At 47.4% G+C, this 11,321-nt stretch overlaps 1 protein-coding gene across 2 annotated transcripts in view; it reads right to left on the bottom strand.

The window, feature by feature from the left end:
• The window catches only part of LOC133130817 (leucine-rich repeat-containing protein 49-like), a 54,214-nt gene that overhangs the window by 19,421 nt on the left and 23,472 nt on the right, over nucleotides 1-11,321 (bottom strand). For both annotated transcript variants that reach the window (XM_061245691.1, XM_061245690.1), the window contains exons 10-11: nucleotides 10,060-10,207; nucleotides 5,550-5,633 (exon numbers count right to left, since the gene is read on the bottom strand). In XM_061245691.1, coding sequence (XP_061101675.1) covers nucleotides 5,550-5,633; nucleotides 10,060-10,207 — 232 coding nt within the window. The remainder of the gene's footprint in view (nucleotides 1-5,549; nucleotides 5,634-10,059; nucleotides 10,208-11,321) is intronic.

Genomic DNA, 11,321 nt, shown 5'->3' with positions numbered 1-11,321 from the left:
CTTTGGCGCCCCCTGCTGTTGCAGTGTTTGTTTCCTGTTGCATTGCCAAGGCATTTTGTTTGTTTGGTATGCTTTTCAGGACCACACAAGTGTTGGTTCGTTGAGCGAAGCCAGGCCATTGCATGGGAATGCCACTGATCTCGGGCAATGTGGACTACAGCACTGCTGTTCTCCCTTAACACAAATAGAGATTATTTCTAAGATTGTAAAACCGCAGAAAAATAACTCTGTAATATCTATTCGTAAACACTGTCGGTTGGCTGGACACATCCGAGAAGTAGCATGACTAGCTCGACACACTGCAGAAAGACTGCGGCTCTGCTGCTGCTACAGCTTGACGGAAACGCGCGCCACCCTGGTGGCCGTGTGAAACTGAAGACTTCCCGTCGGTGCAGAGCGCTCGTTGAAGCACAGCAGACACAATCTCCATCAAGGGATTAGTTCAAATGATATTTTATTATACTCTGGCTTGTAATCCCTGCCGGCTTCAGTTCGAAAAGCATTCCCAGTCACGCCCACAGACTGAGAGAACACGAGGAGACCATCTTGTGTTACTGGGAAAAACTACTCACTTAAGAGCTAAATTGAAGCAAAAAACTATTATTTTACTTCAAAGGAAAAACGTAGCCTGGTCACTGGAAGCTGTTCTACAGCTTAGCGAGGCCTGAAAAAGACACTCTTGGCAAAGGCAGCCCGTATCTCTAGTGGGTGTCTGTTTCTCAGTACCAGCGTTGCCAGTTTATTAGCTATCCTGAGGGAAATGAGGCTTGTTTTCCGTGTGTGCCCTTTATTTTGGAACGGTCTGCCATGACAAACATGTCAACTAAGGGTCTGTTTCTATATCTTGTGACAACAAAATGCAGCAACTTTATATAAATTTCATCGGCGCAGCCGGTCACGGAAAGGTCAGGGTGAGGACACTGGGTCACGTTGTTGTGTTCTGCAACAGCGTCACATTTCTTTGGATTTCCTGTCAGTTTCGGTTTGAGCCGGGGGGGGGGGGGGTGCTGTGGCAGCCTGCAGCTCAGCTCAGCTCCTTACAGCACAGGGAGACTTCCGCTACATCGACTTATATGTGGCGCACTGCATTCTAGACATGTAGAAACTCAGAGGTCTTTTTGTTTAAGATTGCAATGGGTGACCGATGACCCAGACTCCAACCACAACAAAATAATTACTCCTGTTTCTTTCAACCTATCATCTTTCAGTGTCTGACATTTCTGTTGTTTATTGATCATAGTATTTACACACAGCCATTGGTAGCATTTTGAGGTTCAAAGAGAAAGCACTTCAATGGAAGGCTGAAAAGGAGATGTCATGCTCTAGCTCGCTCAACATTAAAGCCGATCATTAGCCTGTATGGCAGAAGCTTGTTTTGAACAAAACGCCAAACATTATTTGTCACTTATTTCATCCTACCGATCCCTCCATTTCATCCCGCTTCTATTATACTGCGAGTGACAAAATTAAATTATGAACGGCTATTGTGAGATGGCATATTATGGCTGGTCCGTGATCACAATACAAACGACACCTTCAACAAACTGTGATGGCTGCCATTATCCCAGCTGTCCATGAGCAATGCAACATGCCGCCTCAGAAGACCCCCAATCCCAGGGAAACACTGGCCTCAGTCCCTTTATGAAGCAGTGTGGACAGGCACAGCCCAACAGACCTGGCCTGTGACCCAGGCACTCACACGTGGAACTATACATGCCCAATATCTGACAATCCTCTCCTCCCTCAGGCCCCAACGAGGGCGCACACATCCGTTTCGACATTGGGGGGATAACATTTCTCCTTTCTCCCCTGGTCCGGTGGTGAATAATCGCCCCCCCCCCGGACCCCGCTCTAAGGTCTAAGGTGGACAGCGACCGCCCTGCTCCTCCCTGGTCCAGTCCATGCTTCAATACATCCTGGAGCTACAAATTCATCCCCCTACCCTCTGAACTCCAGACCCGACACCCCTCCGTATGGACTTTCTAGTGGACCTCCTAGTTTCATACATCAAACTTATAGGTCAGGATGGGCATGGGTTCCTCTGAAGATTTCTTCCCATTAGGGAGTTTTTTCTCGCCACTGTCTGAGGGTTTTTCCCCCCTAAGGGAGTCATTCACCTCATATGCTATTGGGATCTTAGGGCTGATATTTTTAATTAACTTCTGTGTTATTCTGTAAAGCGTCTTTGTGACAGTCTCCTGTGAAAAGCGGCGTACAGAAATAAAGTGAATTGAATAGTGCAGGTATGGTGTCATCCAGGCAGAAGACCGCATCGCTCCCACACACAGAACAGCAGCCAGGCCTCTTTATTAGATAATGGTATCGTGTGACTTTCCACAGAGCCTTGCATTTCTCATACGCTCAGCGGGGATCAGCAGGATTGGGTTACAGAAAAGCACGAACGCCCACCGCCACCTCATCGCCTCGCCATTCAGCGCAAGCCAACACTGCTACGCAACAGTACGCACAGGACTGCACGCCCATTCACACATACGTGTACATGACACACACACACACACACACAGGCACTCACAAACTCACCCACACAAATAAACACACAAATTTGATTACACAGGTACAGACATGCGCACACACACAGATATGCATATGCACACACATACACACACATACAAACATGCACACATGCAACCAACACACATGCACACACATACACGCATGCATGTATACTGTATACATGTGAATATGCTCATGCTCATCCAGTGCTCCAACAGAAGAGAATTAGTGTGGGTATATGCGCTCACGCACGCACGCACGCACACACACACACACACACACATGCACACACATACAAACATGCACACATGCACACACACACATGCACACACATACACATACACACACAGACATACAAGCATGCATGTATACACATGTGCATGTGCTCATCAGTGTGGGTGTATGTGCACGCACACACACACACAGTACTGTTTTTGATCCAGAAGCTTGTTATAAACCCCAGGCATGAGTAAATCTGATTTACCGAAGAACACCATCTTAGCACGAGTTTCACACCAGAGTGGAGGAGGAGGACATTGAACCTGCCCATTACCTCCACAACATGACCAGCTCCAAAATGAATGGGGTAAACATGCAGTCAAGTCCTGTTTAAAGCCACTCATAACAATGTGCAACTGGGTCAAATCAAAATCGCCCATGCAATCAAAGGGCTTTTTGTGGTCTCCAAAATGGGGAAAAAGTTTAAACTTTCACTGGAGGGAAAAAAGGATCCACACCAGGGGAAGGTCCCCCTCCATAGCCACCATTCCTGGGGGGCGGATGAGGAACGAGGAGGAAACGGTCTGTGACAGCAAGGCAGTGGAGTTGTGGGGCTTGAAGGTGAAACCGAGCTCATGTCCCCGGAGAGAACAGCTGGGGAAACCATAGAGACCGGGGGCCCGTGGAGGTGAGGGCAGGAGAGAGGAACGCACCAGCTCCCCCCCCCCCCTTGTCCGATTGCTTTCACACTGGAACAGGGAACATGAAGGCCTAATTGGTAAAGCGGTTGTAAAAGGCACCTAGAGTTCACAGGGGCAAACCAATGAAACGTCCAATGAAAATGTCGGCATAAATCTGCCTGGAGAGGAACACTGGCTTAGCGCGTGCCGGGTGTGTCTGATTAAACATGTCCCCATGGGGGCACATTCTCAAAAACTCACAATTCTCCAGAAAGCACACAAGGTGTTTCAAAGACCAAATAGCCCCCAAAATTGAATGTAAACAATACAAGGTAAACTAACTTTAATCTGTGTCATTTCAGGGGATGAGAAAGGGGCTGACACTCTTTCTTCATCACTGACCTCCTGCTCTTCGTTACTTCATTCTCCTCTCGGTCGCCTCACAGAGAAGGAGACACGTGGAGCCTGTTAAAGCAGGAGGCTGAGCCAGACCACAGAGCTCCGTGCTGGAAGCTTCCGCCCGCTCATCGCAACAACACCGCCTCTGACCGCCGTAAAAACAACCAGCAGACATAACCTCTTCATTACGCTGAACACGCCAACAAACAAACTACAACACATCCTGGCCAGAGAAACTAAAGGGCTGAGGCACCTGGGGCACTTGCACGCCAGCCATGTAACTTCAAAACACTTCAAACCCCATATTCCACACCGAGTTAAGGCCATGACGGTACTTTTGGTCACAGTAGAAAGCTGTACAACTGTGGCCATGTCTCTGTCTGAACCATCCTCTATGGGATAAAGAGGCAAAACTAATCAGCCTATGCAGTTTTCCTTCCTAGAATCACGAAGTGTTTGGAATCACGAGCTGCTTGAAAAAGGTACAGTACACCCTGGTGTAAAATCCAGCTATGGCTAGCCAGAAATGACCAGCTACCAGCTATTTCAAAACACAGCTTGAGCTGATCACCCCATGTTGAGTATGGAGTTGATCTGAACTGGTCAACCAGCTAACTAGCTGTTTCAAAACCTAGATTGAGCGTTTTTATTTATTATTTTCAGCAGGGTACAGCAGATGCACAACATCAGGAGGGAACCCTGGGTAATCGCGGGAGACAGTGTGCGAGCTCGTCTAAACACCAGGGCTGTCACGACACTCCGAACGCAAGGCCCCAAGGCTGGAGGTTAGTCAAGGTGCCACCTCTTCACAAACTGTTACAAAACAGGGCATGAACATTCACAATCCACCATGAGGAGATGTTACGGCACGCATGATCTCAGCAACCTGTGTCAAAGAATTAAATGCTACAGGAATGCTTCTAAGTGGTAACAGGAGTCTAGTCCAGTCAGAAAATGAGTATCGCTAATACTTCATAGCAAGTAGCCTTAGTCAAGGTGCCACCTCTTCACAAACTGTTACAAAACAGGGCATGAACATTCACAATCCACCATGAGGAGATGTTACAGCAAGCATGATCTCAGCAACCTGTTTCAAATAATTAAATGCTACAGGAATGCTTCTAAGTGGTAACAGGAGTCTAGTCCAGTCAGAAAATGAGTATCGCTAATACTTCATAGCAAGTAGCCTTGGTTAAAGTTGTGAGAAATGGGAAGATTTCTGTGCCCCTTTTTTGGGGGTTTGTTATCCCCTGAATGTCAGTTTCCTTTAATTGCATAGCCTGGAATTTTGCTAGCAGGAATAATATTCTACAGCTCTCTCATGTCTGCACACTGATGCTAAGCAGGGATGTCTTCCCTCCAGACCAAAACCTGGCCACCTAATCACCCTCCATTTTACTCACTCTGTCTCCACATCTGCCAATGGGTGATAAGTGTTCTGCCATGAAATGTCTGTCATTACATCACCAAGGTCAATGGTACACATTGCTGATGGTTGAGAAGAGCTTATACATGAACAGTGCTACATTAATGCAATACAGTATCATTATTATTATATTGTTCTCAAAGTAGATATCGGTTCAATGATACATGTTTGCCTAAACTAAGAGTACACATTCCTGCCATTTTTTTTGGCCGTAGAATGAAAGGAGTAACACGGATAATGTCACTGAGAAAAACGTAGGAGAGATTTCACACGCTTAGGACACAGGTGAATGAGTGTGTGGTGAAGCGTACCTTGTGGACGGCTTGCTTGTGGCTCTCGCGCTTTCTCTCGTCGTCTTTCCGGGCCAAAACACACGCCATGCGCCTCTCCTCCTCCTGAAACACAAAGACAACCCCAGTAGGACCACACTCCCAATAAGGGCACCCCTTGAGGCACAAGACCAACCCCAGTAGGACCACACTCCCAATAAGGGCACCCCTTGAGGCACAAGACCAACCCCAGTAGGACCACACTCCCAATAAGGGCACCCCTTGAGGCACAAGACCAACCCCAGTAGGACCACACTCCCAATAAGGGCACCCCTTGAGGCACAAGACCAACCCCAGTAGGACCACACTCCCAATAAGGGTACCCCTTGAGGCACAAGACCAACCCCAGTAGGACCACACTCCCAATAAGGGCTCCCCTTGTAACAGAAAGCCAACCTGTCCAGTACAAGCTGCCAATAAAGGCTCAGAAGACTGCATTGCCACAGGCAACAATATCTATGGTGCAAGTCTGTAGCGTAGTGGTTAAGGTACACGACTGGGACACGCAAGGTAGGTGGTTCAATCCCCGGTGTAGGCACAATAAGATCCGCACAGCCGTTGGGCCCTTGAGCAAGGCCCTTAACCCTGCATTGCTCCAGGGGAGCCTGCGTAGTCTAATCAACTGTACGTCACTCTGGCTAAGAGCGTTTGCTAAATGCCATTAATGTAATGTAATGTAAAAATCTCATAACAATAGTGATGAAATATTTCAGAATATGAATTCTCAGAAGAGCAAGCCCACGCCTGGCCATTACAGCAAGCTTTTCAAAAACCTGTTGCTGTTTCAAAAGCCTGTACACTCTGTGAGAAACAAGACTAAAGTGCTATCACTGCTGATATACCCACTAAAATAAATTGCGAACCACTGAAGGTGCAGCAATAGACATTCAGAGAAAGGGCAATCAAAAATAGTTTGAAAGATATATTCTTCTTTATTATGTGAAATATTGCCAGCATCTTGTAAGATTGAGACTACTTCCAGAGGGCAATTTTCCTGAATGCAAGTCAAAAATAACGAGTAAATATTAATGTGCCATTTGAAAGAACCTTTTTTTGTGCAGTCAGACTGGTAATTAATACAGCATATTACAGCACTTAAGCAGTTTGGCCTTTCCTACTGCAGTGCACATTCACATGAATAGCCTTGGTACTGCAGGAGGCTGATTTATGAAGGGAAGTGGGATATTTCCTGGACTTGCTCTCAAAGGGGCATTGTTGCACCCCACAGGTGTTTCATAGAGATTCTGTCCACCACTCACTCCAGACTACTTTTCCGTTTGTGTACGGCACACAGAAAGGCATCGTGCTGGACCAAGGTTATGAGTATGAATTAATCACTGTGTTCCTCTCCATGTAGGTTGGAGCCACACACATAGCTTGGCAGTGTCATAAAGCGCGTCCGGCTTTTCCAGCGTGGATTAATCTACAGAGTGATTTGGATTTCACAGCCCTGCTAAACTCCCCGCTTTCAGGCCCGTTCAGACTCTCTTTCCCTTAGCGTCTGACCTCACTAGCCTATCAGAAAATCCTTCCACAATGCAAGCTTTCAAGCTTTTCTTCTACCACTGCCAAAAACTAAAATACCTTGACTTTGTCCAAAGCCGAATGTCTCATTCACCAAAATCTCCCCGGAGACTGCCATGCCGGCCCCTGGCTTCAGCTACCCGCTCAGGAAGTCAGTCTACTTCTCCTGGGTTCTGTTTCTCCATTTTATCACCCCTGGCCTTTATTTCCCATCATCCGCATTAGTCCTGTCACATCATTGCTCCTGTATGTAAAGTCCGCTGGCTAAATTCCACTGATGCTTAAGAAGGGCTATTATGAAGCCTACTGCTGTCATCTTTATATTCCAGCCTCATGTGTCACCTTCAGACTGAATGTGTGTGTGAGTGTGTGTACGTGTGTGTGTGTACATTGTACACACTGTAGCTGCAGTAGCTCCCAAGCCAGATACTGGTCTGGATTCAATCAAGATATCCCGAACTTTGATTTACAAATTACATTAAGTGTTTTTCTCAATGTAAACAATAGTTTGGCAAGTCCATTCTGGTGATGGCTGAAGTTGCCAAGTTGTGCTTTTAAGGTAAATCACAAACATGAGCAGTGACCCAAGTTAAAGTTAAGGATAAATCCAGGCCCGTGCATGTGCGTGTCAGGGCACCGGCATCTTACCAACACGAAATACTTCATTGATTCAGTTATTCAAAGTCCACTACGTTTGGCTTTAAAATAGTTTAAATTAAAAAATTAAAATAGCTTTGTGCTCAGGTAAAAGGCATTATCTAAAGACAGTAGTACATATATACATAAATATGGCAAATACAAGATGTGCACATGAACGCTTGTGCTAACAAATATCTTCAATGTTGTGCGGGTGCCAATAACTATGCAAATGATGTCTACAAATTTAGAAGGAATAACTGATACAAGCAGAAAGTGAAAGAAAAGAGTGAACACTAAGAGAGGCAGCCCACGCATTTGGCAGCATGAACCACATTCCTGGCAGGGCTCATTGCTTACTGTGGCAAAACGTAGGTCATGCACATCGAGACACTATGAGCAATACTGCGTCAAATGACATCAGCAGTGCTTTGAAACATTTTGAACATTGTCACCATGTTTTGTATCACTGGATGTGGCTTTGGAGTTTGAGTCGTGACAAGCAGACGTGGTTTAAATATGTACAGTGAAGTCCATACGCAGTTGGACAGTAGTACAATTTCTGTTCACTGGCTCTGTATTCCTGCACATTGGATTTGAAACAATTAGCATGAGGTTAATGTGCAGACTGTCACCTTTAAATTGAGGGTATTTGCATCCATATTTGGTAATCTGTGTAGGAATAGCATCCTTTTATATACATAGTCCCTCCATTTTAGGGGCCGAAAAGTAATTGGACAGTTGAGTTCTCGGCTGTTTCTGATTAGTCAGGTGTATTCAATCGTTTCCTTGTGCAGGTATAAGAAAGCTGTCAGTATCTAGTCTTGATTCTAGGCTTTTGATCGCCTTGGGAGTCTTTTATTGGTGTTTCTCTTCATGAGGACCAGACTTGTGCCAATGACAGTCAAGGAAGCCATTAAGAGACTGAGAAATAAGCAAACAAAATAATCAGAGATATAGGCCTAACAATATTACCAAAAAACTGCATGGAACATCATTTTGAAGAAAGAGAGCACTTGTGTATTTGCTGCATGTGCATATGTCCTTATTTCTCAACCTCACAATGGCTTCTTTGACTTTCATTGGCACAACCCTGGCCCTCATATTGACAAATGCCAATAACAGACTCAAAAAGCCATCAAAAGGCATAGAACAAAGCAATCGAAAGCCTAGAATCAAAACTAGATACTGAAAGCATTCATTTCATGAACCTCAAGGCCACAGTGAATACGTATGGAAAACGTGAATCAGATCAAGAAATACTGAAAAATTATGCATATATATATATATAAATACACTATTTCTGCATTTGTGACTAGTACATAACTCCCTGCACAGAACGCAAAGAGGCCTTGCCTCCTCTGAGAAGCCGCTGGGACATTCCTGGGTCCAAACATTATGAGACGCATATTTGCACAGAGCGCTGCACAAAGCAGGGACGCCACTGTGTCGCACTTCGTGAACATCAAGTGCAGAGCAAGCTCAGGCCTGGGCTCTACCCAGATACACCCTTTTGAACGTTTAAGGCCTGGCATTTAACAGGGATTTACACAGGGATTAAACTCTTCAAAATGAAATTCTGTGGAAACGCCAATATGTTGCCTTTTTGATGCAATAGGTCAGATCTATTGACAATATGCATGTTAGGCTTATATTAGTTAAAGACTAACTTGTAGTACATTAATCTGAAGGGGGTTTTGTGTTGAAAAAGGCCACACCCTGCTATGAGGTTCCTCCCAGTGCTGTCACTGTACCTGACAACCCCACAGGATAAACACACACACCCATAAACACACACACACACACACACACACACACACATACATACTACAGACCCACATGTACACACGCACACACACACACACGCATGCACACACGCACACATACATGCACACACACACACACACACACAAACCCACACACACCCACGCTCATGCACACACACGCACACACACACAGACCCACACACACACACACACACACCCATAAACACACACACACACACACACACCCATAAACACACACACACACACACACATACATACTACAGACCCCCATGTACACACGCACACACACACACACGCACACATACATGCACACACACACACACACAAACCAACGCACACCCACACCCACGCTCAAGCACACACACGCACACACACACACACACACACACACAGACCCACACACAGACGCACACACACACACACACACACACACACACACACAGACCCACACACACACACACACACACACACACACACACACACAAACACACACAGAGCTGGAACACACAGCAGGTGTGGTGTGGTGTGGAGCAGACGGGGCTCACCGTGACGCGCCTCATGTCCAGTTGTTTCAGTTGAAGCATGCAGCGCAGGGCAGCGGGCCTGTACCATGTCTCCTGGGCCACGGGGTTCCCATCCAGGGTGAGCTCGGAGAGGGAGCACGACTCCCCCAGGCAGGCCAGCTCATCGAAACTACAGCGACACAGACAAGCACAGGCCGCTCTCAAGACCGGAAACCCTCTCCCCCTATCCCCGTTGTGCCCGATACCTCCCCCTACGCGCTACCCTCACACATCCGTCTCACGCCACGCCCGTCAGAGGCAGCAGAGTCGTGTAACTGGGGCGGCCCTCGTCAGATGACCGCGCTGGTCGGTGGTACGCTGCGGTTCGCTCTCAGTGGTGAGACAGAGCCAACCCCAATAGCACTACACTCCCAATAAGGGCTCCCCTTGAGGCACAAGACCAACCCCAATAGGACCACACTCCCAATAAGGGCTCCCCTTGTTGAATGCGGTTGGGGGGCTTCGCACTGGCAGCAGACTGGGCATCTTAAGGGCTGAAAGCCGGGAACCCACCGAGGAGCCTTCGCGCGGAGTCCAGAGGAAGAGCTTCTCTGAGCTTCAGCAGTGCAGTGTAACTGCCGTCTCCACGAGCGTCACACGGGCGGGTCGCTTCCAGGAGGGGCGGGGGTGGAGTATGGGGGGCGGCTATATTTAGCCAGCCTGATGAAGAAGACTTCCGCTGAGCCCGGGTGAACGTGAACGGACACTGAGGCCCGTCGCCCTCACGGGACCCTGCAGACCACAGCCAGCCTGGACCACCGGCCCACGTCAGCCCATCTGCCAGACATCCACACGCCACGCTAGGGCCAGAAACAGGCCGACCTGGGTCAGAGTGACACCAGCGAACAGCACACTGCTTTCCAGGGGTAGGAGAGAGGCCAGCACACACCCCGAGGCCACGATGGAGCAATCGGACCAGCTAGCGCTGTATCTGTGTGACAGTTACTCCAACCCACACAGACAGCTCCAACGGAGCTACGTATTCAGTGTCTGTGTGGCGCCCAATCCAACGCACACAGACAGCGCTAAAGGCTGTCTACGGGAGTCGGATGACCTTCCACGTGGCATGAACTGTGACTTAGATAAGCGTTCGACCAACAACCAGACAATACAAAAAAACAGTTATATAAACAAACACTGTCTGTCTGCCAGCTAAACTTAGACTGGCAGCCAAGACAAAAGAAGTTGCATATGCATTACTGTGCTTGTGTGGAAGTTAAGCCAACACAGCTAATTAAGTTACA

The sequence above is a fragment of the Conger conger genome, chromosome 6, assembly GCF_963514075.1.
Source record: "Conger conger chromosome 6, fConCon1.1, whole genome shotgun sequence".
Lineage (NCBI taxonomy): Eukaryota > Metazoa > Chordata > Actinopteri > Anguilliformes > Congridae > Conger > Conger conger.
The sequence above is the reverse complement of the archived record's forward strand: the minus strand, read 5'-3'. Positions and strand labels throughout refer to the sequence as shown.